The sequence below is a fragment of the Marmota monax genome, unplaced genomic scaffold, assembly GCF_021218885.2.
Source record: "Marmota monax isolate L192 unplaced genomic scaffold, Marmota_monax_Labrador192_F-V1.1 WCK01_AAM20220418_F8-fsc00183, whole genome shotgun sequence".
In the NCBI taxonomy this organism is placed as follows: Eukaryota; Metazoa; Chordata; class Mammalia; order Rodentia; family Sciuridae; genus Marmota; species Marmota monax.
Window position 1 is genome coordinate 1710411 of NW_026694841.1, and position 20544 is coordinate 1730954.

Below are 20544 nucleotides of genomic sequence, written 5' to 3' on the forward strand. Positions count from 1 at the left end.
GGCCTCCCTTGGGAGCTAGGCTCAGTCAGAACATCCCCGGGACCCACGGGGTGGGCCGGGACGTCTTGGGCTCCACCCCCAGATGTTCTGGGGCCTCTGGTCCTCCTGAAAGGAGCCACACGCCCCAGGCCCCCAGCTGACAGGCCGTCAGCCCAGCCACTGCCTGGACCACCACAGGGACGTGTGCTGTCTGCCCCGCAGGGTCCGGAGGATGTACCTGCTCAGGTGGGGAAGTGGGCGCCAGTAGGGAAAGCCACCCCCACCTGCCATACAGGCTCCCCTGCGCCTCACAGAGGACCCTGGCCTGGGGTGGCAGCGGGGACAACCCACGCCACCTGGGGTGCATCCCCAGCACTAGCTCTCCATTGCAGCCAGGGCAGGGTCTGAGCCTTGACTTGGGGGACCACCATCCATGAGGCCAGGAGCCCAGGCAGTGATAGGCCTTGATGTCCTGGCCACCGTCCCTCAGGCCACCCCATGTGACTCCCCGCCCCACCCCAGATCCCACCTCAGGCCCAGCTACTCTCGGGGCCCAGCCTGGCTGATGACGAGAGGCCTGGTCCTTGAGGTACTGTATCTCACTGGGGATTCCCGAACCCTCAAAGACAGGCGCGTGGTTGTTCTGCCAGCAGGAGTAAGAAGCCCGGCTCTGGGAGGCAGGGGCTCCCACCCTCTCCCTGCGCCCCCTTGACACTGCGTACTCAGGGCCGTCTCCAGAGGCACCCCCAGGGTCGGGACGGGCCAGGCTACTGATAGGCACTGCCTGGGGGACATGTGCTGGTGGAGGGGGCAGAGGTCAAAGGACTGCTGTGGGTGGGGTGGGGGCTGGACTCCCCCCAGGTCCCCTTGGCCCTTGGGCAGGCTTATGTGCACAGGGAGGGGCTGCCTGCCCAGGCTCAAAGTCCTCCTGTCTCAGAAAGAGCCTTTGGCCCAGGCCTTGTCCCCGCAGTATCTCAGCAGTCAGACCACTCGGGGACACCTGTGCCAGGCACCAATGAGGCCACTCCCAGGCAGAGGGCAAGGACTACAGCAAGCCCTGCTTCCGCCTCCATCCCAGGTCAACAGCAGCCCTGCCGCCTGTCGGGTGGTCCCTGGCTCAGCCGGCCCCACAGCCTCACCCCAGCGCTTAGGGGGTGCTCCATGGCTGAGCCCACACCCGTCTCTTTGTGGAGGGAGGGCCTCACCCAGCACCCGCTCCTGCCTGCCTGCTGTAGACACCCCATGTCACACTAGCCCAGCCCCAGGGCCAGGGTGCTGACCAAAGGGCTACCTCCCTAGTCGCAGCTGTGCCATTGGTTGCTCCACAGAAAGGACAGAGGTACATGTCCCCACTTCACACAGACACCAAGGACAGTGCCCAGCTTGCTGCCCTCGGGCTGTGGTTCACTATGTGTGTGTGTGTCTGTCCAGCCACCCATCTGTCCTTCTGGCCGGGGCCTGCTCTGCAGAGCTGTCTCAGCTGATGGGCCTGAACCTCTGTGGGCTTGGGAAGCTTCCACAGCGCTAAGGGCCTGAGGTGGAGCACAAGTTGGACAGGTCCAGGGGGCCAGGCTGAGAGCTCAGCCAGGGTGGGAGGAGCCACGGGTCCCCAGTCTGCTGCTGTGATTTCAACATGTGCAGGGCCTTCTGCCGTCCATGCACCTGGAGGTCACTATCCACAGGAACACTGCCTGAGGCCACCACCCAACCAACTCAGTAAAGGGGTTTCAAGTTGGAGCTGGCCAGGAGGGGCGCCACTGAGGCACAGGCACCACCTTCCTGGGTCTGGGGTCTTGTCTTCTGGGAGCCAGGCTGGGGCCAGGACCACCCCCTCGGAAGCACAATGCACAGACTGTGAAAACAAGCACTGGGTTTAATTTAGGGCACAAGAATCCAGAGAAGTCAGCTCCGTGAGGATCATGGGCCCGGGCATTGAGACCTTGCCCATTGAGCCCAAAAAGGTCCACTGAGAGTCCCTGTGCAGACCAGGACACAGCCTGGGCCCACTGTTGACAGGCATGGCTGCTGATGGCAACTCCCAGGGCTCTGGGGACAAAAGCCAGAATCAATGCAGCCAAACCCGTCTGGGGCACTGCCCATGGGTACGAAGGAGGCAGCAGCCAAACCCGTCTGGGGCACTGCCCATGGGCATGGGGGAAGCAGCAGCCAGCCGAGCAGTGTGGGCAGGGTCAGGTCGCAGGCTCCCTGGCAGGGCTCATAGGCGGTCCTCTGCCAGCTTGCACACCCGCTTCACCCTGGCATAGGGCCCCAGGGAGTCCTCGAACACAAAATCCCAGAGCACCTTCACCCACGAGTGGTGCTGCGGCAGGTGGTCGTAGTACTCGGGCGCAATCTTCCGCACCTGTAGAGAGGGCAGGGGTCAGGGGCCAGCCCCGGCCACCCACGCAAGCACACGTGCACACGCACACCAGCATCTCCCAGGGTGCTGGAGTCCGACTGGCCTCCAAGCTCAGCCCATGTGGCACAGGAGCCCTGCCTGGCCCACAGCAGGCACCCCTCCATGGCTGCTCTGTGACTCTTGGGTCCTGATTCTGGCTCTGCCCAGGCAGGCACTGCCCTCTGGGAGCCTGTGCCTTCCCCTCTGTAAAATGGGGACAGTGAACAAGGGCACCTGCTCAGGGGCTGTGGAGGTTGTAAGTGAGCCAGGGTCCATGCACAGCCCAGCCACCGCCTCCTGGCTGCACTCGCAAGAGCCTTCTCACGCACAGAGGCCCCGGGTACACACACAGCCTCACGCTCAGGCCCCACCTGCTGCCCGCTGGGTCACCTCAGTTCTTTCTGACCAGACAGATGCTATCAAAGCACCAGCCAGAGCCGGCCGAGCTGGGGAACAACGAGGACTCCTCCCCCACTTCTGCCCTTCCTCCTTTCTCACTCGAAATTCTCCAACTCCGGGCCCAGGGCTCCAGGGAGAGGCCACCAAAGGTTTCCCCTCCCTACAGCTGAGCCACACCCCTTAGGTTGCAAAGCACAAGGCCCACCCTGTCCTGACTGGCCAGCTCTGGGCCAGGAGGGCCCCTGTCAAAGCCATGACAAGACATGAGCAGGGACAGGGAGTCAGGAGACAGGAAGCACAGAGCCTCCCGTGGAGAATCGCTAACACAGCTGCCTTGTGCAGAAGAGAAATATGAAGCACAGAGAGGGTGAGTGACTTGCCCAGAGACACAGTGCATGAATGTCACAATAGGGTGCAAGCCTCCTCTCATTGAACCAAGCCCCTAACTGTAACACTCCTGAGACTCCACCCTCCCTGGATTTGCCCCCTTACTCTCCAGCCTGGCACTTGCGTGTGTCTTGTGACCTTTCCATTGCCCTGGAGACCACAAATGAGAGTGACCATCTCCTGAGCAGCATAGAAAGGATAAAGCACCTGGGTTTGGCCCAGGGCCTCTCGGGGCCCCCTCCTCACATGTCTGTCCGGCCCTTGCCCCCCAGCCCCGCCTGGGCCCAGCACCTACCAGGGGCAGGTTGCAGCCCGGGATGCTGGGGAAGTCGTGGTGCTCCATGTGGTAGCCCACGTTGAAGGTGATCCAGTTGAGGGGCCCGTAGTAGGAGTAGGTCTCGTGGCCCTTGAGGAACATGTAGTGCTCAGCCACGAAGTGGCCCGAGATGGGGTGCAGGCCCAGGCCCAGCAGGGAGCTGGCCAGAAGGTAGGCTACAGGCTTGATGCCCCAAAGGGCAAAGATGGCGGCGTCGACCAGCAGCTGCACCAGGGTGTTGAGCACCTCCATGCGGGTCACGGCCTTGGGGTTGACACAGAGCGGCCGCAGCGAGTAGAAGAAGGGCTGCAGCACCAGCCACAGCAGCTTGCGGGCCGGCGTGCAGAAGAGCCAGCCCTCCAGGCGCGTGGGGATGTCCACATCCAGCCCATCGCCACCCAGGTAGCGGTGGTGGTCCACGTGGTACTTCTTGAAGGAGGCCGCGTAGGGCACGCCCACGGGCAGGTTGGCGAAGATGGCGAACCAGCGGTTGTGGGCAGGGCGGCCGGTGCCGAAGGCAGTGTTGTGGGAGATGTCGTGGATGGCCAGCGTCAGGGAGTGGTTCACGCAGCCGCCAAAGGCGTAGGCCCAGAAGAAGAGCCAGCGCCAGGCCAGCCCCTGCACCAGCCAGCAGGCCAGCAACTGCAGCAGCACCAGCCCTGTCACCGTCCACTTGATATGTGGGTCTGGCCGCATCAGGTCCTTGATGGCCGGGTACTTGGCTGCAGTGAGACAGGGAGAGCAGGCGGCTCGGTGAGAGAGCTCGGGCCGGCTCCACCCTCCCTGTGCTCTTCCAGCACCTTCCATCCGGCCATGCCCCTCCCTCTCTCCTTCCACCCATCTAGCAGCCCACGCCCTCAAGGATGCCTAGGAGGGACGGGCCACCCTGGCACCCAGGAGTACCCAGCCGGAGGGGACGCAGAAGCAAGGCACCTGCCACCCCTCCCCTGGGGGTCTGGGGAATTTGCCACCAGCCTAAATACAGGGCAGGGGTCACCACGGTCCCAGAAATGCCAGAAATCAGAGCCACGGCAGAGCCAGGAGCCACCTGCCCCGAGAGCCCCTGCTAAACACGCACCTCTGTGCTGTGGCTGCGGGGCCAAGACACAGCACAGCAGAAGGACGACATGGACTGGTCATCCCCAAACTCATCAGGCCCCTGGGGGTGGCCACGGGAGGGGAACTGCAGGACTCCTGCTTGGTCTTGAAACAGACCGGATTTGGACACCCTCTGAATTAAGAGGAACTTCCGCTGTGACCCCTGCCCCCAAACCCTGACAGGGGCCAAGCTGGGAGGTCTGACGGCAGATGGCCGCCCGAGTCTGCGCGTGTCCGCTTCCTGCCTTCCTCTCGCTGGCCTGCAGCTGCCTCCGAGGCTTTGAAAGTCCTGCTGCCCTGAGGAGTTTCAGAGACGGAGCTTTGGAAACAATCAAGTTTCTTCCATCTTCTTCAAAGCTGGCTTTGATTAAAACCTATTTTTCTATCAATTTGACTCCAAATATTTCTGGAGCCAGGAGCAGAGCAGCTAGCCCCTTCCCTGGGCGGGCGGATCCACCCGATAACAGCCCCGAGATCTTAAAACAAACAAGAACTGCAGGAAATATGATAAAGGGTTGAAGGCATGTGTTTGGGGCCTTAGGTGCTTATTAGAGATCTTTTGTACTTTTCTGTATTTTGTTTTACAGAAAAGGAACAATGTGAGTGGGAGGAGGCCACCCAGGCCAAGAGCGGCAGCCCTGCAGGACCGGGAAGGTGGGTGCCCGGTCCCCGGGGCAGGACAGCTCTGCCTTCTGGAGACCTCTGCGGCTGCTCAGCTGGAGGAGCCAAGGTTCAAGGCAGACTGCAGGAGCTGGGTGCAGGGCTGGGGTTCATCACGGACTCAGAGGGACAGGCATCCAGGCCTGCTCTGTCCCCTGTCCCCTGGGCAGGAGCAGACAGGCCCTCAGAGATGGAGCCCGTCCTGTCATGCAGATGGGGAAGCCAAGTGCAGCAGGGCCTTGGGTCAGTTAGTACTGGTCCTCAGGGTCCCCAGAGTCTCCCACATTGACCCCCAACCTAATGAGCAGCCAGCAGCCTGGGCTCACCCTCCTCAGCGGGGGCCTGTGGAGAGGGTCTCCCAGGGCCGCCCCAGGGGCTGGGGACCCAGAAGTGGAACCCCCCAGGCCAAGGAGGGCTCCTGCCTTAGCTCCTTCTGTATCCCAGAGTGTCACTCCCCTTTGGCACCCAGAATGGGAGGATGTGACGCAGAGCAGAGCCCCCTCAGGGCCCCCTCAGGGCCCCATAGCCAAGGCCCTCCTTCCCTCAGCCTAAGAGACAGGGATGTGGCCGGGTTACACGTGAGGAGAGCTGGCTCAGGACGATGCCAGGACTCTGCCTGTATCTGAGGGCCTGACCCTGGCCTCCAGACCCCAAGAAGATGCACGGGGCGCTCTGACTCCAGTTGCTAGCCATTCACGCCTCTCCAGCAAGTCAGAGAGTCACAGCGCGGTCACGTGGGCCCAGCCAGGGATGACCCGGGCGGGGAACCCCTGCCCGAGCTGCTGGGCCCAGAAAGCTGCTGGCCTTGACCTTCTGGGAGGTGCGTGTGTTCCCGCTCCTCCCGGTTCAGGTGCAGGCTAGCCCAGGCGCAAACCCCAGCTCCACCTGAGGGTTTAAAATTCAGAACATAAAAGACAGGACTGAGACTCGATGACAAAACTACAACCCGATCTAAGGTGGACGAGGGATAGGAGCAGACATTTCTTCTCCAAAGAAGATACACAACTGACCGCCGAGCACACGGGAAGGGGGCCTGTGAGCACAGCAGTCATGGGAAGTGCAGCTTCTCGGTGAGTGACCACCTCCGGCCAGCAAGGGTGGCTAGAGCCAAAGAAGAGAAGCAAGTGAAGACGCGAGGAGCCGCAGCCCCTGGCAGCCCTGCGGGTGGGCATGGTGACGAGAGGGGCCTGGCCGGTCCCTGAGATGGCAGACGGGTCATGACCACCTGGTCCTCCTCGCTTAAGCATGTGCCCGGAACTGGAGATGAGGGTCCAACCAGGTGCCATCGCCTGCTCACAGGAACCTGCGTGTCCAGCCGGGGAAGACCGCGCAGAATATGTGTTGGTCGTACACAGAACGGCGTTTGCCATTTTTTTTTTAAGTGAAGGAATATCATAGCAGTCACCGGCCCCAGCACGGGTGGACCTCGGGGACCAGACACCAGAAGAATGTTGTCTGACGTCACTAGGAGGAAATACCCAAGGGACGCATCGAGGGTGGGAAAGTGCAGCAGACGTCACCCGGGGTGCCCGCTGGGGCTGGGTTTCTGTTTGGGGTGACAACAAAGTTTCAGAAACAACAGTGATGGCTGCACAACACTGTGGATGTCACTAAGGCCACCAAGCCTCACACTTAAAAACAGTTGAAGTGGCACCTCGTGTGGGTCATATATTTTACCATGGTAACAAAAAGTTTTTAAAAGTCCCAGCTTCCTTGGGCTGGGGATGTGGCTCAAGCGGTAACGCGCTCGCCTGGCATGTGCGGGGCGCTGGGCTCGATCCTCAGCACCACATACAAATAAAATAAAGATGCTGTGTCCGCTGAGAACTAAAAAATAAAGATTAAAAAGTTCTCTCTCTCTCTCTCTCTCTCTCTCTCTCAAAAAAAAAAAAAAAAAAAAATTAAAAGTCTCAGCTTCCCACACGTGACCTTTGTCTGAGCTCCCTGGGAGGATCCCAAAACACTGTCCCCGGAGCCTTGCCAGCTCACAGGGTGGACATGGGGACAAAGCTCGGGGCAGCTGACAGAACGCCACCTGAGAGGCTCACACAGCGTGTTTCTGGGACAGGAAGGTGTTGGGGACATGGTCATGGACTCCCAGGGGTGACGGTGTGCCCGCTCGGCCCTGCCCGCTTGGCGTCACCCTGGCAATTGTTGCGTGTGTGGGATGAGGGGAGAGCTGCCCGGCTCTGTGCTGCCCCAGAAGCCCCCGAGGAAGCCTGCAGGGCAAGGCCAAGGCCTCTGTCCTCCGCAGGGAGGGGGAGAATAACAGACCCCCAAAGATGCCACATCCTAAGCCCGTCATCTGTGACTGCATTCGGTTACACAGCAAGGGCGGGTGGGCACACGGGCTTCTAATCGGGGAACCTGAAATGGGGATTCCTGGATCAAGCTGGTGGCCATGGCCGTCACGAGGGCCCCGGGGAATACAGGAGGGAGGCAGGGGCGGAGGTCTCTGTGCTGCGACACAGGACAGACTGGTCCTGCCACAGCTGCTTTGGGACACCAAGGAAGGAAGGGGCGTGCAGAGGAGCGTGGGCGACTCCAGAAGCTGGGAGACAGGAAATGGATCCCCCAGCCTCCCAAAGGGACGCAGCCCTGCTGACACCGGTTCCCGCCCAGCCAGGACCCGTGAGACTTGCTGCTGCCCCAAGTCGTGGGACCTTGTTCCCCCAGCTGCAGGAAACTGACGCGCACCCATGGCAGCCCAGCCCCTGCGCAGCCCTGGGATGGAGTGGGAGGGCTTGGCCAGCCCTGCCAGAGCCTCGCTGCCCACCGCCCGGCCAGGGACAGGCCTCCAGGGCACCTCCCAGCTTTGACCTGCCCGTCCTGCCAGGGCAGAGCTCAGATGTGAAAGCTGGGAGGACACGGGCCTAGGGGACAGGTGGGCCACACACTAGCCTTCCACTTGGAGGTGGGGACAGGGCCTGCTGCTCCACAGGGCGGCGGGTGGGACAGGGGCAGGGACAGCCTCATCCCACCTTCTTCGGACCCAACAGGGCCAGGGTCAGCAGCGACACTCCGGGCCGGGCTGTGCTGCAGTGTGGTTGGGAAAATGGGTGCTTCTAGGGGCAACCAAGGGGCTGGGGGTCCACCAGCCACAGCCAGGCAAGAGGGGGTCTTTGTGACAGGCAGGGAAGAAGGATGTACCATCCTCTCTTCAGGACCTGGAAGGCACCGCACAGCCCTGAGCCTGTGCACCCCAGGAGTCAGGCTGGGCTCCACCCGCCTGCCTCTCACCAGGGTCCTCCGGGCACCAGCCTCGCTCTACGGGGTCCTCAGAATAGCAGCAGGTCCCCCACCTGCCCAGACCCTGCAGGGGATTCACCAGCTCAAGGCCCTCGGCTTCCACAGAGCAGGTGGCCCCTACTTCCCCTTGGAAGGACGCCAAGTCTTAGAGCGAGAGGGTGGGGCCTGCCACACCTGCACCAGGTGAGCCACAGGCAGGTGAGCTGTGGGGCCGCAGGGCCTGGGTCACCTGGTTCTTGGATCCAGGCCAGACCAACAATACTCTGCTCCTCAGAGGCAAGGGCAACAACAGAGCCCAGAAGCCAGGACCTTGGCCAGTGGGCCCCAGTTTACCTGTCTGTTGAACAGAGATCACATGCTCTCCTGTGGGATGGGTTGGAAGCAAGTGAGAACACACTTGGGGTCCCCCAACCCAGGCCAGCTGCAGGGAGCCTGGTGCCCCATCCTCCTCTTCCCAACGGTTCCAAAGGACCCAAGCCACAGCAACTGAAGAGGACAGCAGAACCTGGGCCTGCCTGGCCGCCCTGAGGCTGCCCCTTACACCCCCAGGGTCCGTAGAACCGCAGTGCCAGGACTGGGAGGAGCACACCCCTGAAACCTCCTCTCAGTGGACGCTGGGAAGTTCCCAGCCTGGCCAGGCACAGGCACGTCCAGCAGGAGTCCTCACTCAGGCAAGACCCCAACAGGGGCCTGGGGAGCCTCCGAGTGCCCAGTTCCTGAGCGTGGTCTTGGAGCAGTGTTTGCCCCTGCTCCCCAGGCCTGCTCCAGCAAGAGCAGACCCAAGCCTCCAGGCCACAGGGTGCCACAGGGTGCCACAGGGTGCCTCAGGGTGCCATAGTGCCACAGGGCCAACCATCCTACTGGAGGCAACTAAAGACTGAGGGTCTGGATACTGGGTATCATGAGGGTGTGAGCCCTGAGGAGGGCACAGACACCATGAGCCCCAGGGACCTCAAACGCCTGAGGACACTTTCTGGACCCCAGTGCTGGGGGGGAGTACTGGCCGGCCCAGAAACTCCAGGGAGCTCTCAGGAAGGCCCGCAGCGGGCCGGGGACCACCCACCGTGCGCCTCCTAGGGCTTCCAGAACCAGGAGGCCTCAGAGAACAGTCCCCAGAAGCTGCCAAGCCACCAGTTTCAGGAGACAGCAAAAGCAGGGGGTCTCACCAGGCAGAAAGACCTCACTGAGCCTCCAGAGGGGACCCCAGGAAGGGCCCACCTGAGGAGCAAGGCTACACCCTGGGCCTTCCCCAATTCCTGGAGACACGGTCAAGGCCCTAAGAAATTCGGCCCTTGCTCGCAGAAACCTGCAACACCCACCGCTGCCAATTCTAGAGGTTCTAGGCCCTGGGGAGGGGAGGCCTGAGGGTCACCCCACCCTGGGGAACATGCAGGCTCGGAGTGCAGAGGAGGCCATGTTGAGGTCGGTGGGGGGCCGGCAGGATTTGATAGTAAATGAATCCATGGAGATGTCCAGTCTCAGTGGTCAGAGAGGACAAGAAGCCAGGACAAGTGCCCACTAGACTGGGAAGGATCACTGGGGTCTCTGCAGGAGCCTGAGGCCAGAGGTAGAGAACTGAGGCCGTGAGGGTTGAACACGGAGGGAGTGGGCAGGGGACAGGGAGGGCTGGCCACAGGCACCAGGACACAACTGGCTGGTGTCGTGGAGGTGTGCAGGATGCTGGCTTGATGGGAGATGCCTCTTCTGGGTGTTCCAGGGAGGGGACCCAGGGAAATCGGGGGGCCTGGGAGGGCCCCGGGGCCTCAGGCTCCATCTCATTCCAGCCACAGTGAGGTGGGACGCCCAAGGAGGGGAGGGACGCACTCGCCACAGCCCCTCAGGAATTGCGGGCCAGTGGGCAATGTCCTCTGTGGTGGTGCTCCCCGGACCTCAGGGGGGACCCTGCCCACGGAGGCCTCCTCCCCAGCCTAGATGGAGCTAATAAGTGCCCCGAGGCACTGTGCAGCCTACAGCCCAGTGTGGACGGCCACCTGGAACCAAAGACAAAGAGACCCACACAAGTGGCTTCCCCACTGAGGGGCCCAACAGCAGCTGATCGTGACTACAGCAATTTCTAGAAGTCTCCCTGTCTAAGCAAGACAGAGAGGGGAGGGCTCTGAAGTCCAGGAAGGCTCAAGGAAGGGCCCAAGAGGGCACAGTAAGGCTTGCGGAGCCAGGACCCGAGCTCAGGACCGGCACTCCAGGCCTGTATGGTGCCGAGCCAGGCCCACACCGGCTGGGACCCCGTCAGCACATCCCTGGTGTCTGATGTCCCATTCAGGCTTCACCACCCTGCCCGGGACATGAACACCCCTCCCCATCGTAGAGATGGCACAGAGGCCCCACCAGAAGGGGCAGCAACCTTCCCGATTTCCATGGGCCCTTCCAGAGGGGTGGGAGTGTGCTGCTCTGCCTCAGGTCCCAAGGGGGCACCCAGGGACTGCTGTGTGACCCGCAAGCCCCAGCCCTCTCTGGGCCTGCCTCATCCCTCTCCATCTCCAGGGCTGTGACGCATGGGGGAGCAGGTCCACGAGGGCACATGGACCCTGGGGTGAGACGAGGAAGGACAGAGCCGATGCTGGGGTGCTGGGAGCCGGGCTCCCTCACAGCCACCTACTTGCTCATGTCAGCAGACCCCTCATGGGACAGCAGCAGAGCATCCGGTGGGCCTGCTGGCACACAGGGAGGACGGCCTGATGCCAAGAGCACACCCCACAGGACCGTCCATGACCCTCTAGCTCTGATGGAACCTTGGTCTTGTCCAGAAACTCTCCTAACAATTCTGCTTTGCCATCCAGGTGGGCGTATGGCTGGGTCAGCCGCTGGGCAAGAAAGTGCTCTGCTTTGCGCTGCACTGGTGGCAGAGGGGAGCCCCAGGCCCTGCACTAGACTCCTCCGCAGCCACAGGCCATTCCACCCTCTCCCTGCTGACTTCTCGCTCATGTCCAGCGGGGCTCCCAGGAGTAGGGGGCGTTTCTCATCACTTCCACTCCTCGACCCCCCCCACGTCCCCAGGCCCTGGCATGGGCACCATCTGGGACTGGATGCTCCTACCACTTTCCCAAGGAAGCCAGATATCATCACAGACAGTCACTCACTGGCCACAGTGTCCTTGTCTCTGCCTGTCATCATGCTGCCCCCACCCTGCTTCCCCACCAGCAGCTGGCACCACCAAGCTGCTCGGCGTTGACTGTGCCACCTGGTGGCCGCAGCAGGAGATGCTGAGACAACCTCCTGGCCCTGCCCGGCCCTCTCCCTCCTGCAGTTGAGTAACTTGACCTCTGAGCAGCCTCTTCTCTCAAAGGTGCCTCTTAATTCCCTCCTTCCTCAACAACTTCCTTGGGTCTGGCCTAATGCTCTGAGACGGTCCTCCCACAGTGTCAACCTCTCCCGCCTGCCTTTGAGCCAAAAGACAAGCCCAGCCCCGTCCGGTCAGTGCAGGAGGCTCTCTGGGGACCCAGATCCACAGAGAAAATGAGGAAAGTGGTCCAAAGTACCTTCAGGAGCACCTTACCCTGCCTCCTCACTGGCCACTTGCTAAACCTGCTTTTCATCCCAGTGACAAATATGTGACAAAGGTCTGATCATCCGGCTGATGATGGAGATGGGAGGGATGTGACAAGGAGATGAGGGCTCAGCTCGTGAGGGGCACATAGTGTGTCCCAGCCAGGAGCGCCTACACAGGGACACGCGGTGTGCTGGGTGCTGCAGCTGAAGCCTCCCCCTGGAGAATTCAGGCAGCAGGGGTGGGACTGGCCTGAGGTCACAGAAGGTCCTGATGGTGGTGAAACGTCACAGTAGGTTACGTAACTTTCTCAAAACCACCGACCGTGCCTTTAAATGAGTGGGTGGTGAGGTGTGTTCATTATCCCTCAGTAAAGCTGTTAAAAATTAAAGAAGGAACATGGGGCCGAGATAAGCCAGGCGGAAACAGAGCACATGCGGGGACAGAGGCCAGAAGGAAGGAGACAAAGAGGCACATGGCTGCCAGCTGCAGGGAGGCAGGCACAGCAGCCAGAGGAGGGCCGTGGCCTCCTGTCACACAGAGGCTCAGGCCGGCCCGGCCACAGCAGCCAGGCCCGGCTGCAGGTGCCGGGTGAGAGTCCTGACCCCGTGCCTAACCGGGGGACCACCTCAGGCAAGTGACTTCCCTTTCCGGGCTCCTGAGATTCACAAACATTCCAAGTGTGCATGAGACAAAGAAGATCAAGACAAAGGAGAAGAAAATCACCCCACGTTAAAAGGCAAACGGCAGACAAGCCGTGGTGGGAATGGTCGTGGCCACAGACACACAAAATCCGCGAGGGGACTCTCACCGCGGTGTGAGGGGACTTGGAGGTGGGGCTGGGGGAGGCAATGAGGTCACAGGGTGGAGCCTCATGCATGGGATCCATGCCCTGATGACAGAGATCCCACGGACTTCTGCAGCCCTCCCTCACCTAGAACAAGGACAGGGTCCTTCAGCAGACACCAAGCCACCACCACTGGTGGGAGGGAAACCCAGGTGGCGATTCGGGTGGCATGGGGCTGGAGAGAGCAAAGGCTGTGTGAAGTGGCCTCTTATCTCATGGTGTCACTCAAGCCCTGAGGAGCCCTGTGGGCCAGGCACCTTGGAGGAAGCCTCAGAATTGAGTGAGGAAGTAAGGTCCCCAAGGCAACTGTCCCATGGCCTAGTGGAGAACTGGGACAAAGGGAAAGGGCCACGCATGCTGGGGAAGGAGCAGGGAGAAGAAGCTTAAAGGGAGGGGCGGCAGGTGTGTGTGCGCATGTGTGTGCCCGTGTGTGCATTGTGCGTGTGGTGTTTGTGCATGTGTGTGTGTGTGTGTGTGTGTTGTTAGAGTGTGTTTCTTTGCAAAGAACATTCAGGTTGAGACCCAGGTTGGCACAGGAATTCCCTAGAGGAAGAATAACGAACAGGCATTCTAGAAGGGCGGGAGCTGGGAGTGGCTCAGGAGCAGAACTCTCGGGAAGCCCTAGCTTCCATCCCAGCACTGCAACTGATGCCCAAGAACCTCAGCAGAGAGCAGTGGTACAGAAGCTGGGATTGGAAAGATGGTGGGGACTCCCCCTGAGCGGCAGAAGGGCAGGGGCCAGAGACAGGGGCGCTCAGTAGGCCAGAGGCTTTCACAGGGAGGGGCATCATCCGGCCACACAGGGCCCACAGTAGCCCTTGGGGACCTTCCACTGGGGCTGCTGGGGATCTGTGTCCCGGGGCCTCCCAGCCCAGGCAGGCTCACGGCCCCCCTTCCAGGACAGGGGCTTCTCTGCTCTGGTGTGCTGCTGGGAGCCACTACCCAGAGGGACTCAGGGCCTCAGAGTTGAGACCAGAGGAGGCCCTGTCACTGAAGCTGAGCCTCAGAGCCCCTCACAGGGCGACTCCTCCCTTCCTTCTGCCATCTCGGAGCCACCAGGCAGAGGGGGGTGAGACTCAGCAGCCCGCACCCCACCCGGGGAGGCCAGCCTCTCTGTGGCTCCTGACTTCCCACCTGTTGCTGAGAGAACCCAGCCAGACCTTTCCCACAAGAATCCAACAATTGCCAAGAGTTCTACTTCCTGGTTTCCCTCTTCTGTTTGTCTTGGATTATTTGAATATTTTTTTAACTGTGTGCAGTCTGCTTTGACAACCTTTTTTTTTTTAATTACAAAGCTATTTGTTTAGGGGGGGGAAAAAAGCCTCCTTTTTATTCCACCAGCCACGCCTGGCTTAGTTTCTAATGAGACCAGTCTTGCTGACTCTGTTCCCACCCGGGGCCTGGGAGATGTGATTCTTGGGTTTCCACGGAGGCTATTTTCTTAGGATGCTGTGCCCTAGGGAAGATGTCCCCGTCCTAGGCAGGAGCTGGGCATGGACTTTGGCCCCATTCACAGAGCACCTGGAGCAAACTCTTTATGATTTCCTAGGACCTGACTCTGAGATTAGGATCTTAATTGAATATCTATTGACCTCTAAGAGCTTGGCACAGCCTACATCAGCCAGATGGACAGGACAAGACTCGGCCCGAGCAACCACCCAGCCTCTGTGGTCTCTGGGCTGTGTGGCCTGCACAAGTCACCTCCCTCCCTGATCCCCACTCTGCAGCCTCTTCTCAAAAGAGATGCTGCAGTTACACACAGGGTTCCTCCCAGGGCAGGAGCAGCACGGTGCAGGGAAGGCAGGCCCAAAAGGAAACCCACAGGCCTGTGTGCAAGATGTCAGTAACTCCATTCCACAGAAGTTCCCAGCCAAACACGTCTGGGATTACCTCACAGCACCTGCCAGCTCCAGGAGGAAGGTACCCCTGACCCTGCCCAAGTCTCAGCTTCCTCCTCTGTCCACTGACTCACCCGTGGCTGGTGAATGGGTCCTGGGATCCTTGCCAGGAGGTCACCTTCACAGCCAACTCTGGACTTCTCCCCGGCTCCCCAGAGACCAGAGCTTATGGGCGGCGGCCGTGAAAGGGAAACCTGAGGTCAGCCCTTGCCAGCCTGGGCCAGGGCCTAGGAGGCTGGCCAAGTGCTTCCTGAGGGAGGCAGAACTGAACCAAGCAGAACAAGGCCCAGCAAGAGAGCCAGGCAGAGCAGGGACAGGACACTCAAGCAGGGAAAGCCTGGGAGGGAGAGAGACAGCTCATTCCAAGTTTGCTAGCTCAGAATGGACTGGCAAGAGGACGGGCACCATGACTCCTGAAGGGAGACATGAGCAAATCTTCCTGGAGGGACAGCAGAGCCTGGGCCTGCCTTGTGAAGCCTCCCAAGCCTCCCAGAACTCTTTGGCCATCCTCTGTAGAAAGCCTGGACTCCTTCTAGGGCCCATGGTTTATCTCTTTTGAAAGAGGCCCTTCTGCACGTCCTATAGTCTCAGACACATCACTGGGCACCTTGCTCTCTGGGATCCCATTTCATCCTCACCCCCACTCCCCCACTCCGCCAGGCAGGAAGACTGTGCCCACTTGGCAGCCTGGGAGAGTGAGGTTACAGCCGAGGGGGTGGGCGCTTCAGGCCCTGGCTCCTCCCTTATGACCCGTGAGCACCCAGGGCCAGGACTCTGGCTGTCCAGAGCCTCCCGGCTTCTCCCTCTGGGCCAGGGGCCCAATAAGCCCTGTGAGAGGAAGCTGAGGGCAGCAGGGGAAGGCATGGAACCAAGATGCCAGCCCTCAGCGGTAGGTGGGGAGCCCTCCCAGCCGCCCAGGAAGTTGGAGCTTCAGGGGAGTCACCTGATGGTCTCACAGAAGAAGTTCCCAGCCCTGAGAACCCAGCGGCAGGGCTGCCAGTGTGGGCCTCCTGTGTTGAAGACTGGAGTCGTAGGATGAACATCTGCCGTCTTGAAGTGGGTCAGGAAGTTACCAAAGTGAGGACTGGCAAGAACACGGCCAATCGACCTAACTGAATTTACAATGAACAGAAGCTCTGTGCTAACCCACAAGATGAGCAGGAGGACACACCTGCCACATCTCAGACCCGGGGTTCCAGGGCCCTACGAGAAAGGGCTCTACCCACATGCAAAAGACAAGCCCCAGGTTAAAATGGCCAATTCAAATCTGAAAACAATCATCAAATACATACAAACTGTCCACGAAGAAACAATCTTGTACCACCATCTGGTGAAATATCAGAAAATTAAAAGGTGAGCCAAGTGTCGGCAAAGGTGTGGGGATCCATCAGTGAGAAGGAGCCCAGCTCGGGAGCACCTGGGTGGCAGGGTCACTTGCTTGCGGTTCAAAGGTGTTATGGGCATGAATGAGCCACACAATGGTGTCCACACAGGTAAAATGACCCCACAGGCTGGGCCCCGGTGGCGCACGCCTGTAATCCCAGCGGCTTAAGAGGCTGAGGCAGGAGGATTGCGAGTTCAAAACCAGCCTCAGCAATTTAGCGGAGCCTTAAGCAATTCAGTGAGACCCTTTCTCTAAATAAAATGTTTAAAAGGGCTGGAGATGTGGCTTAGTGGTCGAGTGACCCTGGGTTCAATCCCCCCACCGCCAAAAAAAGACCTCACAGAACCCTAGGCGGCCACCAGGTATTAAGCTACCCGATGGAACAGACGGGATTCTTTGGTAAAATCTTTGGGGTCCCCCACTGCGCCCACCAAAGAGACCGCATCTCTCGCTGCGCAGCTGCTTCCCTGCCCGCCCTCCGGTGTCCACGGTGGGCCTTCTCGCCAGCCGCAGGACCCTGGGCAACCGCACACAGCGGGTGCCCACCGGTTGCCGGCGAAAGACCGCGGCAGACTGCGCCGCTGGCCGTCCCCACGCTGCCCGCCTGAGGCTGAGCCGCGCTCCGCGGGAGACTCGAGTTCCCAGAGTCGCAGGCCGAGACCCCGCGGAGCCAGGTGGGGATGCACCTCCCCGGGGCGAGGATGCGGCAGTGCGGCTGGCCCCCGGCTCGCACGGGATCCCAGGCAGGCTCTCGGGCTGTCCCCACCCGCAGGCGCCCGCAACGCGCTCACCCAGCATCTCCTTGCGCCGCTGCGTGTGCGGCTGGTCGGTGTAGACCCACTCGAAGTCGCTGCGGCCCGCGCAGTTGCCCATCGTGCGCCCGGGAGCGCAGCGCACAGCTCCGGTCTGCTCCACCTGCCCCGGCGCCCGCGCGGCGCCGGCCACTTCGGGCGGGGCCGCCGGAGGGGCGGGGCTCGCGGTGGCGGACCCGGGAGAGCAGGCCGGATTCCTGCGGTGCCCGAGTGGCTCCGCACCTGGGCGGGCCGCGGTGGCGCTCGGAGCCTCAGTTTCTTTGGCCCGAAAATGGGGCTGTGCGTCCACCCTGGAGATTGCGGAGCGCACACGACCCACCCGCGTCCCTGGATCACTCCTGGTGGGGTGACACCGGCTGCCGCCCGCGGGCCGCGTCGCCTCGGAGCGCACACTCATTCTCCCCGCCTCGCTTGCCCGAACTAGTAGTCAGGCTTTAAGGCTGAGCGCTGGTTCTGTCCTTGGCTCACACCTATTTGCGTTTGGGTCTCTGACTCCTGCCATCCCTGTCCACACAGAGGATCCTGTAATAGTGCCCGCGTGGCAGGGAAGAGGGGACTTGGGAGGAAAGGGCTCAAAAGCATGCAAGGGTGTCCACAAGCAGCTCAGGAAAGGGGGGCTGCGTGTGTCCTCCCCTACCCACCCCATCACACAATAACCTCCTGGAGGTGAATCAGACCACCCCAGCCTCAGGGAACTTGAAATCTCAATGGGACACAGATAGGGAAGTGATTCCAGATGATGTGTACCATATCACAAGATAGGCCATGGAGTAGCTAGGATCTAGTAGAAGGAGCTTTTGCATTGGGCCTTGTAGGATGAGTAGGAGTTCAACAGTTAGAAAAGCAGAAAGTGATAGAGGGAACAGCAGATGCAGAGGCTCACAAGCAAAGAAGAGCCAGACATTCTCCAGGTGAAGAGTCAGTTTTGGGGATGGGGAGACAGAGACCCTCATTTTTACCTTCTCAGGGATTCCTCTCCTCTCCTTCTGCTCCTCTGGAGCTTGGAGGGTGTGCATGGCATACCTCAAGACTCAAGTCTGGCCTCTGCCAGGTTCTGTGCTCACAAGCAGCCAGAGCTACCACAAGGCAGTGACGGCCAGCTTCCCTGCTCCTCAGAAGTCCAGCCCAGGAGTGCCGTCAGCTTGACAGGCCTTCTTCTGCCCAGAGCCAAGGGCAGTCCCAGCCTGAGCTAGGAAGGAGGACACAGGCATCCACCACAGCCCAGGTCAGCTAGGGAAGAGGGTGGGCACAGAGGCTGGATGCCCCAAACAACGGGTGGACCCTCAGCGCCCCTGGTCAGCCCCCCATACTACATATATGACAGGGGCACTGGTCCAGCTTGCACACCTCCAGAGACAGAAGGCTCCTTGTTCTGCGGGAAGTCTGCCCTATTCCCAGCCGGGAGGGCCTCAGAAGCTGTTCTACAGCTGCCACTTTACAGGTGGGGAAACTGAGGCCCAGAGACGAGAAAGGCCTTGCCTAAAGTGGGGGGCTATGCTGCAAAGCTGGGCAGGACTCTGCTTCCGACTCCCAACTTCAAGAACTTCCCAAGCCAGAGCCTCCAGCCCACCCTGAACTTGAAGGTCTGCCCTGAGATGCCCCCAAGCCTGCCAGCTCTCGATCCCAGGATGGGAATCCAGCAGCCACCCTGCTCTGACCCTGGGACAACACCTGTCCTGGGGACGCTGACCCAATGCTCTCATTTTACAGAGGAGGAAATTGAAGCCCAAGAGGGGACAAGAGGGACACAGAAGTGAGACAAGGGGGTGGGATAAAAGTTCAAGGTAAGGAACCTACAATTCAGTGCCCTTGCCAAGGGATCCTCAAGTCCCCCAGGTCAGCAGGAACCATCACTATCGAGACTTGCCCCAGCTTGTCCCTGGTCTTAGGAATGAAAGAAAAGACATTCATTTGTAAGGCGCCGTCCTGAATAGGATCCTGGAAGGAAGAAAGACACTGGGTAAAAACTTAGACAATCTGAATAAAGGATGGACTTTCTTTCATTATAATGTCTCAGTATTGGTTCATTAATTGTAACAAATGCAACATGCTATTCTAAGATCTTAAAATAAAGGAAATCGGATGTGGAGTATATGTAAATTTTCTACACAATCTTCACAGTTACTCTGTAAATCCAGAGTACATAGTGGCAGTCATGCACAACTTGCATCCTGGAGGAGCCTCCTGCCGTCGAGGACCCCGTGCTCAGGTGCCGGTGGTGATGCGGACGTAAACAGACCTGCAGTTTACAGGTTTACTAAGTGCAGCAGGTACAATTAGGCACAGTGTGTCATGCTGGACGAGGATCATAAACCCCGGCTGCCAGTTTATGTTTTTACTCTGCCGTACTTTTTATTGTTGTTTTAGCGTGGGGGGGGAGCCCTTGCTGGCCAGCCCTGGCTCGTAAACAGCACACAGAGCCTCTTGATGGTGCCATCTTCTTGGGCTCACCATGGCCTCGGGAGCAACAGGCTTCACTAAACACCACGCAGCTCTGCGTGCTGGAGGCGAAACTCTGGGGGTTTGTGTTGGTGAGTCTGTCACATTCACACATGATGAAATCACCCCGTGACACATTTCTCAGTACATGTCCTGTGGTTAAGGACATGTGACTATGTGGACATGGTCCCTGCACCTGATAAGCGCCAGACGAGTTGACCAACAGGGACTGTCGTGGTTGGAAGCAGAGGAGCCCAGGAGGCCAGCCACCGTGGCTCCCTGCACTCCTCCACCCGTCTCCTCTGGCAGCACGGAGGATTTTTTGCTGGCTCTCAGAGGGGCCCCATGTGGCCGTCGGTCAGAGCATTTTGGTATCGGCAGCTGCACAAGGAGCAGGAGCACCCACACCCAGAAATCTCAGCACACGCAGTGTGTGTTGCCACAGCAGAAGCTCGTCCTTGCCCCTCTTTCATAGAAAACAGGCCAGAATGCATTCCAGACAGCCCCTCCCACGCTCCCAAGCCAGCAGAGTCAAGCAACCGTGACCCAGAGCTGGTCGACATCCCAGCTATGTCACCCCATGAAAGAAGAGCAGCCAGCCCAGACAGGGGGAGGACCTGCCTGTTTTCCTGGAAGACAGCTACGAGAGGGTAGAACTGCCACGGAGGGTGGGGGACCTTCCAGAGACACCAAAGTCAAGTCATCCATTACAAAGACCGGGCCAGGCGTGGTGGCCCGCACCAGTGATCCAGGAACTTGGGAGACTGAGGCAGGAGAGACAAATTCCAAGCCAGTCTCAGAAATTTAGCAAGGCTTTGTCTCAAAATAAAAAATAAGAAGGGCTGGGGGTGTGGCCCAAAGATAGAAGCCCTGGTTTCAATTCCTAGTACTGCAAAATAATAGTTGTAGTAGTAGTAATAATAATAATAATAGGATTGGGGCTATAGCGCCACAGTAGGGTGTTTGCCTAGCTATGTGTGAGGCCCTGGGTTGAGCCCAGCACCACAGAGAATTAAAAAATAATAAATAAAAATAAAAAATAATAAATAAAAATAAAAAATAATAATAACAAGCACCAACTAAAAAAGACTGTTTAGAAAAAAACAACCCTCTGGGGACAGGCTGGAGCTCCGTGGCAGGGTTTGTGCTTAGCATGGGGGAAGCCTTGGGTTC

At 59.7% G+C, this 20544-nt stretch overlaps 1 protein-coding gene across 3 annotated transcripts; it reads right to left on the bottom strand.

Annotated features, from left to right (window-relative positions):
* Positions 1-1832: 1832 nt before the first annotated feature.
* On the bottom strand, positions 1833-17042 carry Degs2 (delta 4-desaturase, sphingolipid 2). 3 transcript variants are annotated; one of them, XM_046426314.1, is made up of 3 exons: positions 16912-17042; positions 3459-4201; positions 1833-2341 (listed from the first exon to the last, which is right to left on the bottom strand). In XM_046426314.1, exons 1-3 carry the CDS (start codon positions 16991-16993, stop codon positions 2195-2197), a joined length of 972 nt encoding a protein of 323 aa, XP_046282270.1. In that variant the 5' UTR covers positions 16994-17042; the 3' UTR covers positions 1833-2194. The 3 variants fall into 3 exon arrangements, with proteins under 3 accessions (XP_046282270.1, XP_046282269.1, XP_046282271.1); XM_046426313.2 differs by lacking the exon at positions 16912-17042 and adding an exon at positions 15680-16688; XM_046426315.2 differs by lacking the exon at positions 16912-17042 and adding an exon at positions 14811-15208.
* Positions 17043-20544: the final 3502 nt, after the last annotated feature.

Excerpts from the sequence above, each read along its gene's own strand:
- Degs2 (XM_046426313.2), bottom strand. The coding sequence starts at position 15,779 with ATGTTCATCCTACGACTCCAGTCTTCAACACAGGAGGCCCACACTGGC. Across the intron at positions 4,202-15,679 it reads TTCTTCTGTGAGACCATCAG|CCAAGTACCCGGCCATCAAG; the intron begins GTGACTCCCCTG and ends GTCTCACTGCAG. Across the intron at positions 2,342-3,458 it reads CGGGCTGCAACCTGCCCCTG|GTGCGGAAGATTGCGCCCGA; the intron begins GTAGGTGCTGGG and ends CCCTCTCTACAG.